Source organism: Camelus bactrianus, chromosome 20, assembly GCF_048773025.1.
Source record: "Camelus bactrianus isolate YW-2024 breed Bactrian camel chromosome 20, ASM4877302v1, whole genome shotgun sequence".
Classification (NCBI taxonomy): Eukaryota; Metazoa; Chordata; class Mammalia; order Artiodactyla; family Camelidae; genus Camelus; species Camelus bactrianus.
This window is the reverse complement of record NC_133558.1, coordinates 37,277,625-37,298,508: the sequence shown is the minus strand read 5'-3', so window position 1 is coordinate 37,298,508 and position 20,884 is coordinate 37,277,625. Positions and strand designations below refer to the sequence as shown.

Here is a 20,884-nt window from a genome sequence, read left to right as displayed (position 1 = left end):
GGCCTGCGAGTCAAAAATTCTGCCCTGTTAAATTTATGTTGCAAGTTCCCCATAGTCTAGTTTATGTGCCACCACAGTTACACGGATACTGTAAACGTCAGCAAATAGTATTTTAATGTTGCGATTTCCCTTCAGTGTGCTAAATGTACACAAGTGAGATCTTTCCCTTTTGTCGGAGTTACATTTTAAGGAACTGTCTCTGCCAGTGTTAAAATATTCAGAAAGAGATTATTTTTATAGAATATTAATTGTCTCAGTATTTAAATAATTTCATCACTATCAGTTATTACTAATGAATAGGTTGATTGAATCACGGAGAAAATGTTGGCAGAAGCTTGAGTTCCTGATATAAGAAGCATATTTTATAATAAATGTTATAGTTAATACAAACTTTCTATTATGGCTTAGCTCCCTGTTGGTGACGCATACCGTTTTGTTTGCAGAATGTGTTGAAAGACCTTGGACACAGCAAAACACAGCTGGAGACCACTGCCTTTGATGTGCAGTTTTTCATCTCTGAACACGCACAAGACCTGTCTCCCACCCAAAGCAAACAACTGCTCAGGCTCTTAAACACGACTCAGAAGTGCTTTCTTGACGTCCGGGAATCAGTAACTACCCAGGTGGAACATTTAGAGACTCAGTTACAGCTCGAACAAGCTCTCGATGACCAGAAGGTCTGCCTTTCTTTGTGGAGTTGGAATGCTCTGCTTTTAGTTCTTCGGTGTGAAACCTGTGGTGTAGACACCAAGGCTCACGGGTAGGAGAAGACAGGAAAGGTTTTCTGGAACGGAGACTGATGGACAGGGTATAAGGTAGAGATGCTGCCACGGATGCAAGTATTATTTCCCACAGTAATGCTTTCATTTGTCCATTTTAATTTTCATGACTCCCTAAAACTACTGTTTTCAAGGGAGAGTTTGGATTTTTTTTCCTAGGAGGAGGAAGTCTGAAGGCAGTGAGAAATTTCCAGGGATAAACTGATGAACGTGCGGATGGAGAAGGTTAAGGATGTCTTTTACCTCTGGGAGGTGGAATGTCATAGCAGGTTTAGGGCCAGGCCCTGGGCCAGGCTGCCTGAGTTACACCCCAGTTTCACCACTCCCTCGCTGTGTGACCCAGGGCAAGTCCCTTAACCAGTTTTCTCTTTGGGCTCTTGGAAGGAGCAACAGTGCTTACCCCGTGGTGCTGGGGACATTGATAAAAGAAAGAGTTCAGAACCCTCAAGACCTTGCCCAGCTCCTGGTAAATGTCATATGTGACTAGAGAATGAGTAACGAGTGTATACATAATAGGAAAATGAAAGATGCAGGTCATCACTAAATTAATCTCTTAGAAAGACTGAACGAATTCTATTACAGTGCCATGACTAATGGCACTACTGAGCAAAGAGGTGGGAATGGAATTAGCTAGAGTGATTACATAGTGATCTCGCATGCAGTGCTCCTGTTTTGTTTTGTTTTATTTTGTTTTATTTTATTTTATTTTATTTTATTTTATTTTATTTTATTTTATTTTATTTTATTTTATTTTATTTTATTTTATTTTAACTTTCAGAAGCACAGGCTCTGTCTCCAGCATGATAACCTATCTACACGTATCAAATATGTTAACAGACAAATCACGACTAACTTCTGTTTTGATATCCTTTTGCAGAATTAATTGTGTGTGTCGCAGGTTTCCAGAGCTTGAGAAAATGGAACGTCTCTTCCTGTCTGTCGGTCAGAAGCTCCATCTCTGACACCTATGCATGGCCAGTATTCTGTTGAGCAGTGTCGTCCAAACACGGTCTCCCTCCTCGTGTCTGAGACACGCGCTCACTTTCCACGTCGCCTGCGTGCTCTGCACCCCACTGCCATCATGTTTACAGCATACGTAGGGAGGCTCGTGTAGGGGAAGCTTGCAGGATGTGTTTGAGTGAAGTTGAGTCGGTGGCCACATTTCCGATGCTTTGGTTTCGCCCATTTCAGATGGTGGCAGAACGCCAGCAGGAGTACAAGGAGAAGCTCCAGGGGATATGCGATCTCCTCACCCAAACCGAGAACCGCCTGATAGGCCACCAGGAGGCCTTCGTGATCGGAGACGGCACGGCTGAGTTGAAGAAATACCAGTCCAAGCAAGAGGTAGGGCGGAGTCTCGCATCAGTGGGTCTGGCCGATGGGAAGTTCGATGACGGGTAGTTGGAGAGCAGTGGGGCTTATTGGGAGGGAGCCATCATTTTAGCTTTCCTGAGGCAAGGCACAGCTAAGACCGCCCCCCCTCCCCCAGGCCGGAGCTTGAAACTTCATCCCGAGAGTTACATTTCCATCTGCAGCCAGCCAGGTAGTTTTCTGGACTGTTCTGGGGGTGAGATATTGAGTAGAGGAGACATAAAGGAGGTTTGATCGTGGAAATAACCTTGTGTGATGAGTTAAAATCAGGATCCATTGGAGACCAACTCATTCACCTGAAGTCAGGAGAAATAGCCTTCAGTTTGGGGTCTTCCTCTTTCCCAGCTCCTTCTCATTCCTGTCATCTTTCTCTGAAGTTTGCTCTTTTGAAGGAGCAAACAATCATGACAGAGAAAGAAATCTTTCTTTTGGTGTCAGGAGAAAGAACAATCTCCTTGTAATGAGATAGCTCTTGGTTCAACTCCCAGATTCTGCAGGTTGTCGGGTTTATGACTTAATCTCTCCGAGCCTCAGTGTCTTCATTACTTACACTCCCATTGCTTTGTTATTGTCAGAGTCAAGTAAATATTGTGTGTGAAGTGACCAGCAGTCGCTGTCACATAGTCGTTGCTCAGTAAAGAGTATCTCTTTCTTTAAAAACATTTTGTTTATGTGAAAGTATAGTTGATTTACCATATTATATTCATTTCAGGTGTACAACACAGTGATTCAACATTTGTGTAGATTATACTCCATTTAAAGTTATTATGAAGTGTTGGCTGTATTCCCTGTGCTGTACAATATATCCTTGTGCCTTACTTATTTTATATGTTGTATTAATGGATTGGAAGAATCAATATTGTTAAAATGGCCATCCTACCCAAAGCAATCTGCAGATTCAATGCAATCCCTATCAAAATGCCCATGACATTTTTCACAGCACTAGGGCAAATCATTCTCAAATGTGTATGGAACCACAAAAGACTCCAGGTACCCAATGCAGCCTTTAGGAACGGCAGAGCTAGAGTTATCATGTGCCTGGATTTCAAACTATCCTGCAAAGCTGTAGGAATCAAAACAGTATGGTGCTGGCACAAAAAACAGACACCGAGAACAATGGAACAGAATAGAGAGCCCAGAAATAAACCCACGCTTATAAGGCCAATTAATCTATGACAAAGGAGGCAAAAATACACAGTGGGGAAAAGACAGTCTCTTCAATATGTGCTGCTGGGAAAACTGGACAGTATCTCTTTCAATTCAGATACGTCCCAGAAAAACTTGGGGAGGCTTAAAAAAGTATGGAGAAAAAATAATACAAAGGCTCAAACATAGTACAATATATGGACTGAAAGTGTAAAGTAAAGGACAAGGAAAGAAAAACTGACCGAGAAATCTAGACAGAGGGGAGCCCTGACTGTTGAGGGACCTTAGCCTTGAGCTTCTTACCTGCCAGGGCGGAGCAGACATTACATGTCATAGAGCTCTGGCGTGTAGACGACGAAACCATCTTAGTATAGAAATTATCTTAGGAACAGCTTTGTTCATAACTTAGAGAACTATTTGTTTTTATCCTGAGCAATAGGTATATGTTAAAAATAAATGTTTAGAAACAGAATAAATAATATTACCTTATATTTAAAAGCTTTTATAAATGGACTCACGTAATGTAAAAAAAAAATCTGGTGTGTACGAATTTGCCTGGATTATATACTCAGTACATTCTTGTTTTCAGTGTTTTACAGACCACATCCATTTGATAATGTGAAATCTCCTACCTTTCATGCTGCGTTTAAGATTTCAAATGATCTTAAATATTGTGATTTTTAAAAACCAACTCAAATTAACATATTGTTCAGTATGCTTTTTTAACCTGTATGTGCTGGGTCCCCCTCTGCTCGCCCCCTCTTTTCGAAGTGCAGTTCTGGAGGAATGAAGTGGGCAGTAATTTACTAAGATTTATTTTTTCTTTCATGTTATCAGGAATTACAGAAAGACATGCAAGGAAGTGCCCAGGCATTGGCGGAAATAGTGAAAAACACAGAGAACTTCTTAAAAGAGAGCGGGGAAAGGCTGTCAGGAGAAGACAAGGCTCTGATTGAGCAGAAACTGAAAGAAGCAAAGATGAAGTGTGAACAGCTTAATTTGAAGGCAGAACAGTCGAAAAAAGAGCTGGAGAAAGTGGTGAAGACGGCGATCAAGGAAGAAACGGAAAAGGTCCTTATTCAAATATGTGGTGCCCTGTTCTGGGGCTTTATTGAAAATGACAGGTGTTTAAAAAAAAAAGAAGAAAATGATAGATGTAATAGCACCTCAATTCACGAAGGGTATAGTTAGCACCAGGGACTAGAATTCTGGGTTTTCATGGATGTAACTGACCAAACTACAAAGTTTGAAGAGTTGGCTTTGTTGAACTTAAAAAAAAAATGTTTTTCTTAAATTGAGGTAGGGTCGATGTACAGTATTACATGTTTCAGGTGTACAGCATAGTGATTCACAATTTTTAAAGGTTATACTCTGTATGGCTGTTACAACATACTGGCCCTCTTCCCTGTGCTGTACAATACATCCTTGTAGCTTATTTATTTTATACATAGTAGTTTGTAGGCTGGGTTGAACTTTTTAAAAAAGTTTACGTGGCATTGTGAGGCTTTCTGCGTGTGAAATGTGTGTGGTCTCATCGATGGCAATGAAAAATTTTGGAATGTGTTTTTAAGAATGATGAAAACTTGAAAGTGACTGCCAGTGGCTGAAAGGCTTAATTTCAGTGTGTTCAGTTTTCAGCGTGTGTGTGTGTTCAGGTTCCCCACTCTAATGTTAAAAGATCTTAGTACTTGCATTGGGGATGTCTTGAAACGAAAGCCTTGGCCCACACTGAGGAATCCCTGCTGTGAACTTTCCCTGCCCAGGTTGCAGCTGTGAAACAGCTGGAAGAGAACAGAAGCAGAATAGAGAACCTTTTGGACTGGTTGTCCAGTGTTGACAGAGACTCTGAAAGGGCAGGCATGGAACAGAAACAGGTGATGGAACAGAACGGGATGCATTTTCGAGAAGGGGATGGCACGTCAGTGATTGGAGAAGAGGATGAAGTTAATGGTAACGTGTTGGAGATGGAGGTTGACGGGCGAGTTGGAACCACCGAGGAGAATCTGAACCAGCAGTACCAGAAGATGAAGGTGCGTTGTTTGAAACAGATGACTCGAGTTAGATTCTCTTCTCAGGCCTGTAAAGACAGGAAGGACTTAGCCCGTGAGTTACCGTTTCAGACCTCAGTGACCATTGAGGGGCAAGTCCTTTTTCTAGGTCTGTCATTATGTCGATGTAAGTTACTGTGAGAGTTCTAAGCAAGTCAAGAACAATGGGAAATAAACTCATGGCTGTGGCGTTCTTCTATTTTTTAAATTTATTTTATTTTTTATTAACTTTTGAGTATTTGATTTTTTTTATTGAAGTGTAGTTAATTTACATTGTTAGTTTCAGGTGTACAGCAAAGTGATTCAATGATACATATACATGTATATAAATTTTCTTTTCAGGTTCTTTTCCATTATAGGTTATTACAAGAAATTGAATATAGTTCCCTGTGCTAGACAGTAGGTCCTGGTTGCTTATCTGTTTTGTTTTATTTTATTTTATTTGGTGCAAACAGCCTTTATTGTTTGCAACGAGAACTTAAAGTAGAGGGGATATGCCAGTTTCGGCTCCTGGGGGGCTCATAGACTCAGTTGCGGCCCTAAGCTGTCTATTTTGTATCTAGAAATGAGAGTCCGTTAAGCCCCAACCCCTAATTTATCCCTCCCCTGCCCTGTCCCCTTTGGTAACCATAGTTTGTTTTCTATGCCCGTGAAAATAGAATTTGTATCTTTTTTAATTTTATTTTTCAATTCCACACAGAGGCGATATCATATGATAGTTGTCCTTCTTGGTCTGACTTATGTGGTGTTCTACCTGAAGCACGGTTGTAAGGAATTCACAGAAGTAATAGTAATAGCGAAGGTTTACGGAGCAGTCACAGGGGGCCAGGCATCTTCTGAGCTCCTCCCATCTGGACTCACGCCGCCCTCCCCAGCGCTCTGTAGAGTGAGGCTGTCATTGTCCTGATGCGGAAATGGTGGTGGTGGTTATTATCATTATTATCATTTTACACCCGGGGAAACCATAACTTCCAGAAGTGAGGTATCTTGCTGGAGGGTGCACATCCAGTAAGGGATGGAGTTTGGATTTAAAACTGGGCTCAGTCGGCTTTGCAGACCGGCTCAGGGGTGAGAGAACTCGAGGCGGCAGGTTCCCCCGTCCCCGCCCCTGCGCCCCCTCTGACCACCTGGCCGTCTGCTGTCCCCCGCAGGCCCGGCACGAGGAGATCGCCGCCCAGCAGCAGGCCGTCCTCGTGGCCACCCAGGCGGCCCAGGCCTTGCTGGAGAAGCAGGGCCACCACCTGCCCCCGGAGGACCGGGAGAAGCTGCAGAGCACCGCGCGGGAGCTGCAGACGCAGTACGACGCCGCCCTGGCGGCGGCCGAGACGCGGGTGCGCCTGAGCCGCTCGCTGTGGGAGGAGCTGGACAAGTTCGCCGGCGACGCGGGCGAGTTCGAGCTCTGGCTGCAGCAGGCGGAGCAGGAGCTGGAGAACCTGGAGGCGGGCGCCGACGACCTCGGGGGCCTGATGGCCAAGCTGCAGAGGCAGCGGAGTTTCTCGGAGGACGTCATCTCTCACAAAGGGGACCTGCGGTACATCACCATCTCCGGGAACAGAGTGCTGGAAGCCGCCAGCTCGTGCGGCGGGGCCGAGCGGGGCCACCTGGACGCCTCCGCCGCCCAAAGAGAGGTCCAGGGCAGGCTGGACCGCGCCACCGAGCGCTTCCGGACTCTCTACACCAAGGTAGTTTGATTTTCTGCTGCTAAAGGGATGGCGAGTCTGTGCCAGCAGTTTCCACTGTCCCCTGACCTTCCGTTTTGGAGTCAGAAGCTTGAAAGCTGTAGCAGGGAAAATAAGATATTTTCATCCCACTTCTCTCAGTCTTATGCGTCTGCTACTTCGGAAAGATGTGCTTAAAAAGTAGCAACGTACAGTTCTGTATTTGGTTTTGGGTGGTTTCCGGGCTTCCCTACGTATAAGATGCTGTATTTCCCCAAGGTGACCACCAGGGGGCGTTCGCACTCTGGCTCTAAGCCGACTGGGCTGCGGTTTGAACTCAAGCTTCCTCTCCGGTAATTCCCCTTCCCACGTCTTTGCTTTACAGATACATTTGATCGGTGTATTATTTTAATACTTAATTGCTAACAGACTGTTTCAGCCTCTGTTATCCTTGTGGGCTAGTAGGAGTTTTGTTTAAAACAACCCAAAACTAAGGAAACATTTCCCTGTTTACAATGTGAGCTGAACAGAGCGCCCCAGCTACACCGCTGGGCTTGACGAGCGTCGTTGTCTCTCGGCCTTGGCGTCGCTCTGGTCTAGTTTGTTCTCCCTCCTCGCGTCAGTCAGTCTTGTGCGGCATGTAGAAGTGGTCCGTGAGGCACCAGATACGAATCTGTACACCTGGCGTGTGGCCCCCGTGGGGTTGAACCCTGGAAGACGAGCTGCCTCTGCTGATTGGTACCTGAATCCTCGCATTTGGGGGAAGACTCAGCCCTTGTGCACGTGTGTGTGTTTGAGCTGGTATAAACCTAAGCTCTCTCCTTGTTTTTACGGGGACTTTTTGATTTGTTAGAGGCTGTGTCTTCATACTGAGCCCTACTGTTTTCACTAGCTTTGGTTGAAGCCTGGTGTGTTGCAGGTCATATAATGCATAGGCTCCCAGGTATTCGACATCAAGCAGTGGATTTTAATCCCCACCCGGATCTCTCTTGCTTTTTTAGTGCAACGTCCTTGGGAATAACCTCAAAGATCTGGTGGACAAATACCAACACTATGAAGATGCTTCATGTGGCCTTCTTTCCGGGCTCCAGGCCTGCGAGGCTGCAGCGAGCAAACACTTATCTGAGCCCATCGCTGTGGACCCTAAAAACCTGCAGAGGCAACTGGAAGAGACCAAGGTGAGCAAAGGAGGGACCCCACCCCACCGTCGTCCCACTGGAAACCTTCCGTCTCCCCACTTCTGTGATTATTCCCCCAAGGGAAGGGAAGAGTGTCCGTCTCCCTGGAGTGCGGGGTGGACACTGCTTGGTTCTCCACCATCCGTTCACTTCTCTTTCCGATGAGATCATTTCTTCTCTGTGGTTTGGCTTGTGGGACGTGGCTGTTGTGGTTTGTATCCACCACTTCCTCCTTCCCGGAGACCAGCGCTGTCTGGGCCACTGATGGTCTTTAGACTGATTCATTTTGTTCATCGCATGTTCACTGCTGTCTCCCCAGGGCCTAGAACAGTGCCTGGGCCTCTTAGGTCCTCGATGAATGTCTGTTCACGAATGGACAGGGGACGGAGGGGGTGCCCCTGTCACACTCAGCGTGAGTTCCTGTTGAATTCCCCGCCTGCCCCGATTCACAGACGTACAGACTTGATTGATCACCTAACCCACTTCTCCAGGACACTACCTGCCCTTTTGAAAGTGCAGACTCAACGTGGGAATGTTGTAACTGTACAGATCTCAGCCACACACACACTGAGAGAGTCTAGTCCATTTTGTACATGTCAAGCTTACCTGATTTTTATTTTTTAAAATTAGAATTTCAGTAGTTTTATCTATTAATTTACAGTAAACTCACTTTTATTTTCTAACATTTAATCTTTACATTTGGAAGCTCTAGAAAAAAGTTTGTAACTATGTATAGTGACAGATATTAACAAGACATTGTTGGTGATCATTTTGCAAAATCTACTAATGTGAAATCATTATGTTGTACACCTGATACTAACATAATATTATATGTCAACTATCTCACACTTAAAAAAAAAAAAAATCTTCCCAGAGATAATAAATTCCATGGAGTGAGGGCCATATTCTTTGCATTTCAAGCTTGTTTTAAAATGCTAACGTAAGGGGAGAAGATTTTGACACATTTCATTCTTATTACACCTGGCCAATAATTTTGCCTTTGGAAGCTTCCTTTCTTAAATTTATTCCGTGCTTCCTTTTAGCAGGTGGGTAGCAGTAGCTGGTTGCTGCCCTAGAGAGAAAATAAACACTGTATTGCCAGTTAAACTACTGCTTCTCAGAGTTTGGTTGCACCTGTTGGTTACAGAGTCAAAAATCATTCCTGTGCTGTTAACGAGGGAAACAGGTACCCTACTGACTCAGCTTAATATTAGGTATTGCCTGAGACCAGTGGCTTCCGGCTGGAAGAAAGCTAAGTTGTACTCTGGAGTGAAATGTGGCGGGTTGAGGCCAAGCAGAGGAAGGGCGAGGATCATTGGGTGAGAGGAGGGAGGGGGGCTGGGGTGAGGGGTGGAGGGCACTGTCGTTTTCCTGGGCTGGTTTACCTGACCCCACACAAGGTGCCAGGACGATGTCCTGGGTCCCGGGTCAGCGTCCCACATAGATGGTGATGTAGCCCCCAGGGGTTGCCGCCTCCCTTCAGGGGTGCATTTTCAGTCCTGAGGGGTTTTTGTTTGTTTGTTTCTCTCTCTTTCCCACAAGCATAAGAACAGACTTGTCTTGATTAAGTTTTCAGTCCCACCTGGATGACTTGTCCAAGGACAGTGTTGTGTCCGGCAGAGGAGATGTTGTGACATTGAGGCCACGATTTTAACAGGAAAAGCCGGGAGCTGGAAATAATTGTTAAGATGGTCCAGGTTACACTGAATTAGGAAGTTAGGTATTGTTCGTATAGGAAAGTAGATTCAGTAGAGAGAACACATTTTCAGTTAGATCTGTATTAGAAAACCGATTGCCTCCTGTATAAAAGTAATTTTAATGTAACTAAAGCAAAAAAAAAAAAACACCCAACAAAATGAATGCTATGGCTTTTTAATGAAAAAAAAAAGGCATGGGTTAATTCTAGGCTTATTTTTATTTTTTATTTATTTTTTAATGGAGGTCCTGGGGATTGAACCCAGGGCCTCGTGCATGCCTACCCTCCCATTTTTCCTTTAACAATAATATAAACACTTAAGACCACTGCAGAACAATCCGTCTTTTCTGCATTTATGACACTAACTTCTCCTTAGACCCTGCTGTATGAAGCATGTGAGTTGGGCACCCAGGCGCTTCATTTGAAATATTTTTGTCCAATGACACATGGACACCAGCATTACTATCAAATAACTGTTGGTGGTGTGGTCAGCATTCTGATGCCACTGGGCTGTAATGACAGTAGCCAGATCTGCTTCCAGGGAACCCAGCGGACAAAATGAAGCCTTCATTCCTTGCGAAGCACAGAAAGGCAGGATCCTGGGCCCCGTCTGGAAGCCTGGGTTCAGAGCCGGGTACTGGCCAGGTCACCCTGACTGACAGCTCCAGGCTTGCTCCGACCTCCGGGAGAGGATGGACGAGTGCCCGCAGCTTTAGAGACTTGACCCTTCTCTGGCCCAGGCTGGAGACCAGGTCACGGCCTTACAGTGTGCCCTGCCTCAGACGCTTCTCTCCTGTTTTAATTTATTGAAATACATTCAAAACAACAGATGAACACTTTAATTTGCAGTTTTGTTCCAAAGTGGTATTAATTTTTTTTCAGAGAACTGTTTTTTTCCTCAACGGAGGCACTGGGGATTGAACCCAGGACCTTGTACATGTAACATGTGTACTCTGCCACTGAGCTACACCCTCCACCCCCAAAGTGGTGTTATAAACCACCACTGTAGCTGAATTAAAACCTGGTACCATTAGTTCAGGAACTCAAAACTCTTGGCTCTCTTGAACATAATTAGGAAGAGAAGAAGTGAAGAAGATACACTTTTGTAATCCGTTTCTAAGTTTCAGGATGGTAGGGCCATCTCTGGAACTGGATGTTTTTATAAACATAAATTTATTCGTTCAGAGACATATACATGCTAGGCCCACTGTTAGGTTTTGTGAAGACGCGAAGATGTTAAAACCCTCTCTCTGCCCTCGGAGAACTCGCATTCTAAAAAAAAATATTTTGGGGGAGGGGCCTCTAAGTTTATTTCATTTCCTAAATAGCCGTGCGAGGCGAGTAAGCTGTCCGTGTGGTTCAGACTGCAGTGGGTTATGGGGAACGTCGCTGTCTTGAAGAATTTCTGATACTTAACTGTAATTAAACCTGTGGGAGAATTCCCCAGACTGATCAGTCTGAGGCGGAGTCTCGGGCCTCTTGGCACAGCTGTCGGCTCTGGGATTCAGGTCGCGGATCCTGTCCTGGTCATGGTTTGTTGGGCCTCCGGACATACACACGTTTCTGGAACGGCAGGTGCAGAAAGAGGAGACTGAAGATAGAATTAGGGATGGATTTTGTCGGACCACTGATGGCAGGCTGCAGGATACCCTTTACTAGGAAGCAGTGGGAAGGTATGAGAGTGAGACGGTTAGGCGTGCGTCCTCCATAAAACCCACCGGGGGCCGCAGCAGGGGAGAGACCAGACGCAGAGAGCGTGATTAGGGTGCGTTTCCATTCATGCGGGAGATTATCCTGCAGTGACCCAGAAACACAGAGCGCAAGCCTGATGGAACAGGAGATGATATTAAGTGGGTGAGTTGGTCAGGGCTCGCTGGATGCTTTGCGTGTGGGAAGGACGGAAGAGCCCCAGGTTCCACCTGGGTGGTGATGAAGGGAAAGAGATGTTGGAGTTAGGTTTACTCCCACATGGAAACATTCAAGGGCCCCGGGGAACTGGGTCCCACACCAGGGCTGAGCCCATCTGCTGTTGGAAAGGTGGGACTTTGAACCTGAAATAGCACGTGAGGCTAGAAAGGGCTCACGCACCCCCGGTGAAGTGCCAGGCAGCCCGCGTGGACCGAGGTGTCGGGAATGCAGGGCCAGACTCGGCATCCTGGCCGGGCCTCTGCTCCTTCATGGAGCCACAGGGGCCTCTGCTAAGCAGGTCAGGGTTCCGCGATCCCCTCTGAAGCGGCTGACTCTGCCAACCTTTTTCACCGTCCCTCTTCCTTTAAGCTTTGGGGACAGACCCGTCCCAGGCTCATTTCCATCCCCCTCAACCTCATTGGTTCCATCTCTCCCTCGTTCCCACGTCACTCACACATGAGCATCCTCCGTGAGTCTGTGTACTCCCTGCATCCTCGTGGGTCTTGACCTCAGTGCTTTCCGTCTGTTCCCGCCCGCGTCCTGAGTCGCCTCCCCTTCCAGCTTGGCTCTTTCCATGTGAGGGTCCTGAAAGCACATTCAAGTCATTGTCTCTAAATACACTCTCCTTCGTTCCTCCACTCGTTCCTACTTTAAAAAAAAAAACTGGGCTAATTACCAAGGCTCAAAAACTTTGGTCCTCCTTCTCTCTGGTCGCCTCTCGCCCTTGGTTGCTGTCCTCTCAAGCGGGGGTGCCCGGCAGGACGTTCTGCAGTGATGGACACGTTCTACAGTCTGCTCCGTCCAGCGTGGTACCCACAGGTCACACCTGGCTGCTTAGCACTGGAGCCGTGGCCTGTCCAGCTGAGGAACGGGGGATCTAGGTTTACTTGATTTCAGTTCATTTAAACTTGAAGGCCACCTGTCGTTAGTGGCGACCACAGTGCTAGGTAGTCAATCATCAAGTCCTGGGGACTCTTCCCCAGACCCAGACCGGGTCTGCTTTCCTGGCTCAGCAGGCCCTCCACACTTTTTTTGCTGCTGAAATTGCCCCGAACAGGTGTCTCTGCTTCATTTCTTCCCCACTTACTACGCCCCTCACAGCGTGACTGATTTCGCCTTCCCACAGGACAATGAGCACGCCCAGCCCTCCCCCAGGGCCTTGAACATGTCCCCGTTGTGGGCGGATGAGATGTGAACCCCTCAGCCCGACGCTGAGGCCTTTCCAGTCCTGTAACTGTTTCCTTATCACACACACACACACACAGCTTGCAGGAGACCCTCCCGCCTCCTCTGTGTTCTGTCTCCGTTTTTCTTCCTTCTGTGCATCCTGCAGGGACATTTCCTTTCTTTCCTCTTCTGCCCAAATCCACGCTTTCTCCTGGCCCCTCCCCAGGGCCACCCCCAGGGAGGTCTGTTGGTGTCTGTTTGGACTTTTGTATTTTCACAAAACGTTGCACGCGTTTCTGAATTTGTTACACCTTCTGTTGAATTGACAGAAATAAATACGACTCCGCACTGAGTCAGGATCTACCGAAATGAAGCCCTGAACTACCTCCTTACCCTGAGTCAGAAATGGCCCCGAAGGTCTTCGGCTTGTTGGTTTCGTGTCTGTCCCTGTGTTCTGGTGGGAGGGGGGCTCTTGCACAAAGCCTGACGGGCTCCCAGGCTGAGGGGAGAGGTCGCAGGAGCGGGAATCAGGCTCAGTATTATGGCCGTATGCGGAGGGTGGGTTTCAGGGCTGCATTTGAATGCCCCCCGCTGCCACTGTACCACTGACCTTGTTCCACAAGTTCCGGTGTAAGTTTCCACCGAGGACAAGTTGGCTCTGTCCGGTTTCACTGTCTCACTGTGAATCTTGTTTTTTTTCATGTTGGGAATCTGGTACTCAGTCCTCCTGAGTCTAACTGAGGCCTTCCATCCTCCAGGCTCTGCAGGGACAGATATCAAGTCAGCAGGTTGCTGTCGAGAAACTGAAAAAAACTGCTGAAGTGCTCTTAGATGCCAGGGGCTCTCTTCTGCCGGCCAAGAGCGACATCCAGAAGACGCTGGGTGAGTGTCCACTTCCTCGTTTCCGGCCTCACAGGCACGTTCCGGGTGGGAGGGGTCTTTAAGGGATACAGAGACACCGCTAGTGGAGTCTGGGTTGCCGTGTCCTTTCACTGCAGGAAGGTCTGGGAGAAGCCATGCACATCTTCCGTGGCAGGTGTACGAGGGTCTGGGGAGCAGGGTCCTTACGTGCTTAGTTCATATTTAGGAAATGAGGCAAAAACTCTTTATTTCCCTGTGGAGTACATTTCTTGAGAGAACAGCTGTTGTATATTATCCTTATATATTTTTTTATCTACTCACAGTATCTAGTTTAAACTAAGTGCACGGTGGGTACCAGTTAACATTGCTCATTATTGTATTTTTTTGTTTTGACTTTGCTGCTTTCTATATATATAAATGTGTGGTTTGTGGTTATTACACATGTCTACGCATGAAATGAAAAACTTAACACAGCATATGAGTAACATGTTTCACCCCAAGAGCGCTTGCATGAAAATCTGAGTGGAAATTTTAGATGAAGAGAAGAGTGAGACTTTGCTCCTCTGAGACCCCGCCACGGGGGAGGGTGTAGCTCAGGGGTAGAGCGTGTGCTCAGCACGCACGAGGTCCTGGGTTCAATCCCCTGTACCTCCATTAAGAAAATAATTCAGTGAATAAACCCAATTATCTCCCCCCCCCAAAATAAATAAACCCCTCCACACAAGGGGAACCTTTTTTCCATTCTTACATTCAGAGTCTTTTGATCATGCACCCATGTGTGTAGAGATATTCATGGATGCACATGTATTTATAAATTATATATACATATTATTATCTTATATGCATTATAATTATAAGACACAAAAATATAAAAACAAACATATGAAATAAAAATATGAGTGGAAGATCTCACATTTTGTCCCTGTATCTCAGTCTTGACATCTTGCGTTGGCAGCCATTGCTACACAAGGACTTGGGGGAGGAAAAAAGACTATATTACGTGGAATGCTGTTATCTGAACAGGCGTTTTGACATTTGTTCCCATTGTTAATTGTACACAGGGTCACTTTTATTTGTTTAAAATCCATATGTTGCATTACTGGAAAACTAAAATGCTCTCTGGCATAGTTTTCTAGGAAAATGAGAGGTATGTTTAGGATATAGAGGAGGTTATTTGATGTCTAAGAAAAGCAACCACTGAAGAAAATAACATTCTTATAGTCAATTGTGTTTGTACCTTTTTCTAAAAGAATGTTTGATGACTGAAATTATGAATTTACCTCTGTGACAGTATTTTAACACCAAGAAGTCTAAAAATAAACTAACACTCACAGTGTGTTAATTAAAAATTTTTTTCGATTACATTATAGTTGACTGGCAATGTCGTGTGCGTTGTTATTGAAATAGCTGACTTTGCTTGGGAACTCACCCACCAGGGCTCAAGGAATAACCAGCCTTGCTCTGTGGACACACATTTGAGAAACAGCTCACCTGCCAATCATCACCTGCAGTTCAGATTATCTGCTCTGTGGCTTTTGGGTCAGGGCTCCTGCTTGGACCCCCAACTTGTCTGCCCTCCACATCTTGGTGCCTGTTAAACGCTGTCTCTTCCCTCATCTGCATTCTGGGGGGCTTCATTGTTTTCACAATAGGAGCGTGATTGTCCCTTTAAGTCACCCACACTTAATAATCTCAATTCAGTGAAAAGTTGTCAAACTGTTTTCTCATGATATAATGTTAGAACCACCAAAAAGAAGTATGATTTGTTTATATGGATTGTGTTCTTTGGGCCAAACACAAGCAGGTAAGCTTTTTCCTTTTTAGAGAGATCTTTCAGGTCAAAGTTTTATTCCATTGAAACATGATACAGCGTAGCAGACAAAAACATTCAGAAATAATGAAAATCCTTTTCAGATTCTTGGACAAGAAGTGATAAATTGATTAAAAACAGATTGATTTCTAGAGAAAGAGGGAGAGAGGTGAATGCATGAAAAACCATTGTTCTTTGAACTTCTCATTGGTTTTCAGTGTAGAATGTAGGATGTTAAAATACAGAGTTTTATGTATGAATGCAAACTAGCCAGAAAGAGGTTTTTGTTTTGTTTTGGGGTTTTTTTGTTTGTTTGTTTGTTTTTAGCATCTTCAGTCTTTAGAATTGAAAGTAAATTTAATCTCATCAGAGCTAGGTTAACCTGTCAACTTTATTTTTCCCTTTTGTTTGCTCTTAAACTTATTGAATAAATTCTATTTGTGTTGTTTTAGAAGCATAATCTCAACTTTATTTCTTTTACATGAATTTTCCTTGTCATCCATGTTACATTTGCCTCTGCCAACCTCTGTGCATTTGAGTACCTTGCTTACGATGTGAAGGATGACAAACACTTAAACGTATGTGTGAGTGATAATTTTTATATGTAAAGGTTAATTCTTGAGAAATCTTTATAACTGTGTATTGTTCCTTGAGAATAGCTTTGTATGAAATAGTCACCTTTTTTTTTCCCATATAGTTATCAAGTGTGGCTAATTTGAAATATCAGATTAAGAACCAGTATTTACTCTAGAGGTTGGCTGTTTGGATCACTTTCCATTTCTCTGGGACAATTCACATATTCATGCACCCAAAAGTCTTTTTTCAAATGCAGATGATACGTGTATATGTATTGACTAGTTGAAAATTTGTAGCTTTTTATTTGCCACTGCGATCTTTTCTTTCTGTTAAACTTTTTTGAGCTGCCTTATTAATGATTTTGCACATTTTCATTTAATTCTTTCTGTTTGTTTTTTTTGGGGGGGGAGATAATTATGTTCATTTATTTATTTATCTTTAATGGAGGTGCTGGGGGTTGAACCCAGGACCTCATGCTTTCTAAGCACACGCTCTACCACTGAGCTATACCCTCTCCCCCTTTTCTTTCTTTCTTTTTTCAGGTGTTGGTGGTGCTCTGATGGTGCATGATGCACATATCATTTAAACGCTCTTTCTTTTCCACTTTTAGCCTGGGAATTTTGTGATTCCTATTAGCATGTTTTGAAAGGAACAGGGCAGGGAGGACTCTGTGTTAACATCCCCCATCCTTTTGGACCAGGTGACATTGTTGGCAGATACGATGACCTGGCCAAGTCTGTTGGTGAACGAAATGAAAAACTGCAGATGACCCTGACGCGCTCCCTGAGTGTGCAGGACGGCCTGGACGAGATGCTGGACTGGATGGGGGGTGTGGAGCGCTCCCTGGGGGAGCAGGGCCAGGTGCCTCTGAACTCCACCGCTCTGCAGGACATCATCAGTAAAAGCATCGTAAGTGACTTAAAAAAAAAAAACAACTTTCAGATGGGGAAAAAAAACAGCTTAATAAGCTCCAATTTTGGGTAAATTTAGGCTAAATTTAAGATGTAAAGAGATGTTTCCTGAATATAACGGCATGGAAAGGGGTGCTTGGCCAGGGCTGAGCGTGTGGAGCAATTTTCTATGAAGGCGCCCGGAGGGCCTGTGTGTACTTTTCATGAATATCATTCACTCATCACAGACAGTGTCACCGCTCACTGCCTCCTGTCTTGTTCGACGTGCCTTCTGCCAGCTGCACAGACGTTAATCAGATCAGTCTTGTTGTTGTCCAGCCTTTTAAAAATCAGGACCGTGGCTAATCCCTGGGCCCCAGGAGATCCCCAGGGTCGCTGCGTGGCGGCCACCTTCTGCCTCGCCCAGGCAGCGGGCCAGCTTTTCCCCGCTCTCCTGCGGGGACCGGGGATGGGATTCCTCTGGGGACAGATCAGCCTTGTTGGTCAGTCCCAACCCTTAGCTTCTTCAGTCTCAGGTGCTTCAAGCTTTTGTGGTTACAAAGAGTAATTTTTAACACTCTGGGTGTGATGGTATCTGAAACCCTCTTTATGGTATAAAACGCGCTGGGTGTCTGGTTCATTGCAGATGCTGGAGCAGGACATAGCGGGTCGGCAGAGCAGCATAAATGCCATGAATGAGAAAGTGAAGACGTTCACGGAGACCGCAGACCCGTCCACTGCGTCCTCGCTCCAAGCCAGGATGAAGGACTTGTCCCGTCGGTTCTCAGAAGCAAGTCACAAACACAAAGAAAAGCTTGTCAAAATGGAGGAACTGAAAACCAAAGTAGAGCTGTTTGAGAACCTCTCCGAAAAGCTCCAAACGTTCTTAGAAACAAAACCCCAGGCTCTCACAGAGGCGGATGTGCCGGGGAAGGACGTAACTGAATTGTCCCAGTATATGCAGGTATGTCTTCCATGGGATTCGCAAGGCTGATCGGATACATTAGCAGCTACAACAAGCTCATATTTGCTTTTATTGGCAGAATTGTAATTAATTAGCATCTTTTTAATTGCTGATGAAATAGTAAAGATCTCTGCTTTCCTCCTTTAAAAACTTCAAAGCCCACCTTCTCCTTGAAGGCTTGGTTAGAAACGAGCGTCTCTCATTTTATGCAAATCATAGATAATGTGCGTCCCTCACGTGCCAGAACCCACAAAGGGATAGAATTGTTAAGAGAGCTTTTTTAAATTTAGTAAAGTTTACAGTGTTCTTTTTCAAAGAGCCTGCCTGTTTATATTTCAAGGACGGACCCCAGGTAGGATCGTTCTGTGAAACTCTTGAGTAGAACTGCTCTGGTCCCAGACATACATCTCCACGCGATGCCATTTAAAGATCTCACAACATCCTGCATTAATGAAATATCTACATGCTTTGTAGGAATCAACTTCTGAGTTGCTGGAACGTAAGAAAGATCTAGAAGTTTTGCAGAATCTCTTGAAGGAGATCTCCAGGCACGGTTTGCCAGGCGATAAGGCTCTGGTTTTTGAAAAAACAAATAATCTGTCAAAGAAATTCAAGGAAATGGAGGACGCTGTCAGAGAAAAGTAAGCACCGCTGAAGGAACTGGATTGTGTTCTGCTTGACACTAATGAGCACGAGTGACTGGGATTTACTTCTGTAGATACTGGAAACAATTCTGAAACTTGAGAATAAGCCTAGGGCTACTTAATAAGTGCTTTTATATTGATAATTTGTTTGCTGTTAAAATGAAGTATATTTTTGTTAAAACATTTAGGAAGGGAATTCAGCACTTCTTACATGAAAATGGAAAGCATTATGTAAAACAGTGGCTGTCGTATTGTTTTCCTGAAACTAATCTAAACTCACTGTGGTCTGAAGCCTTTGGCAATTACATTTTTATTTGCGAAGGCAGAAATATAGCCTGCGGTTCATTGTTTTCTGGGCTCAGTTCAGAAACAATGCAAGATTCCAGTATAGTTCTGGATGGCTTTTTTTTTTTTTTTTTGTAAAACAGTTTTCTTTTTTTTTTTTTTTAACATTTTAGAAAATAGTTTACTTTTGGAAGAGTTGTAGATAAGACATGATGCCATGAACAAACAAGATAAGAAACAAGAGAATGAACCTCAGTTGAGCTAAACAGCTATCCAGGGACGTGAGCCTGGTGACTGAGCTGTTATATTTCTGACCTCATGTGCTTTTAGAATGTATATCTGGTTTTGCTGAAGTTTATAAGAAGGCCCCCAAGAGATAGAAACTCGTCCTTTGTCTTTCTGCTATTCTTCTTCGGTTCTTCAGAATTCTCTGCCTGGATCTCTGGGTGTTGTCTGCACCCTCAGAGCCGGAGTTTCCATTGTATTTAGCTCACATTGTGTGGAAGAGATGTCCTTGGTTTTCCTAGGGAAGAGTCGTCATCAGTGCTTAGTTCAGTGACTCTCAGGTGCCAACATCCCACACACTCGCACACGCCATCCACATGTCGTCCCCCATCCACAGGTCATCCACCAGTGTCCGCCAGGTACCACGCCTGACTGTCCTCAGAGCGGTTCGTGTGCTGGGCGTGTGCCCTTCCTCCGTGGCGCTGAGCGTACAGAGAGATCCACATAGTTCACCGTGGAGCTAGCTTTCTGAGTATCCATGGGGGAGGCATCCATTCAAATTCCACATCGCTAGCTCTCACCTCCTTCTTGGAGACTTAACACCTGTCTTCTCCAAGGCACCCTGTTGACCCGTCCGCTAAAATGCCTGTAGTGTTGTGTAGACACCACTAAGTGGCGCTGTGTTTCCCTCCTGGTTCTGTGCGGGCTGTGAAGCATTAAGCATCCTGTAAATTGGACAGATCAAAGCTCACCGAATCCAAATAATGTTAAAACTGTTTATACGGCGGCCTTAGGGTTTCTGTAGTGTTACAGAGTGCCTTTACGTACGGGTTACAGATTTCTCAACTGCAGCTTTACCTGCAGACGTTACCTGAGGAGTAGACAGGGAGCTGCTGAGCGGACTCCACCTGCCACCTGTTGTTGAAAGCTTTCCTCCTGTATCCGAGGGTGGCAGTGTGCATGGGGGGAGATTTTTTTTTTGTACTATTAAGGCTAATAGGGGGATAATAATAGTTTATTTACTAGTAGTCAGTCCTTTGCAGTATCTCCTTTTGGGGCTTAACTTCGTCAATGATTTTTGTGATCTAGAAAAGAAGCTGTGTCTTCTTGTCAAGAGCAGATGAACACCTTTCAAGTCCTTGTTAAATCATTGAAGTCCTGGATAAAGGAAACCACGGAAAGCGTTCCCATGGTGCAGCCTTCTTTTGGGGCAGAGGATTTAGAGAAATCTTTGGAGGAAACGAAGGTGAGTGTCTGTATCTCATGCCAGTTCCTCGTTTGCCTCTGTTAGTAATGAGAGATTTCCTTTTATCTGATATTGCATATGTTCGATCCTCATGTATGTATCAGTGTATTCTGGTGAGAGATGGAAATCATGACACGGGCTTAACTGACCCTTTTGAGGAAGGACACACAGTTTCAGTTAATTTGCTTTTTTTTTTTTTTTTAAAGAATTGTATTGCTGATTGTCCTGGCTTCCAAGTTTCTTCCCCCACCGCATCTCTACTTAGTTTCAGTTATTTTTTAATACTGTTTCTCATAATGTTAAATGAAAGATGCTTCTCTTCAGTGGAGGCTTTTACTCCACCTTGGATGTATCACACTCTACCCAGTATTTGAAGATGAGAGTTATTTGAATCTCTAGTACGAATAGCGGACGAGTCTTTTGTCGTCTGAC

The 20,884-nt window shown here is 44.9% G+C and overlaps 1 protein-coding gene and 1 non-coding gene across 21 annotated transcripts in view; one reads left to right on the top strand and one right to left on the bottom strand.

Annotated features, from left to right (window-relative positions):
- The window catches only part of DST (dystonin), a 435,873-nt gene that overhangs the window by 309,778 nt on the left and 105,211 nt on the right, over positions 1 to 20,884 (top strand). For 14 of the 20 annotated variants that reach the window (XM_074348971.1, XM_074348950.1, XM_074348959.1 and 11 more), the window contains 11 exons: positions 444 to 677; positions 1,971 to 2,123; positions 4,134 to 4,367; positions 5,060 to 5,326; positions 6,496 to 7,026; positions 8,004 to 8,180; positions 13,710 to 13,833; positions 16,899 to 17,107; positions 17,735 to 18,052; positions 18,527 to 18,693; positions 20,296 to 20,452. In XM_074348971.1, coding sequence (XP_074205072.1) covers positions 444 to 677; positions 1,971 to 2,123; positions 4,134 to 4,367; positions 5,060 to 5,326; positions 6,496 to 7,026; positions 8,004 to 8,180; positions 13,710 to 13,833; positions 16,899 to 17,107; positions 17,735 to 18,052; positions 18,527 to 18,693; positions 20,296 to 20,452 — 2,571 coding nt within the window. The remainder of the gene's footprint in view (positions 1 to 443; positions 678 to 1,970; positions 2,124 to 4,133; positions 4,368 to 5,059; positions 5,327 to 6,495; positions 7,027 to 8,003; positions 8,181 to 13,709; positions 13,834 to 16,898; positions 17,108 to 17,734; positions 18,053 to 18,526; positions 18,694 to 20,295; positions 20,453 to 20,884) is intronic. The other 6 variants (XM_074348964.1, XM_074348970.1, XM_074348965.1 and 3 more) reach the window with 1 other exon arrangement.
- On the bottom strand, positions 16,641 to 16,715 carry TRNAS-AGA (transfer RNA serine (anticodon AGA)). Its single transcript has one exon. It is a non-coding gene; the product is annotated as a tRNA-Ser (tRNA).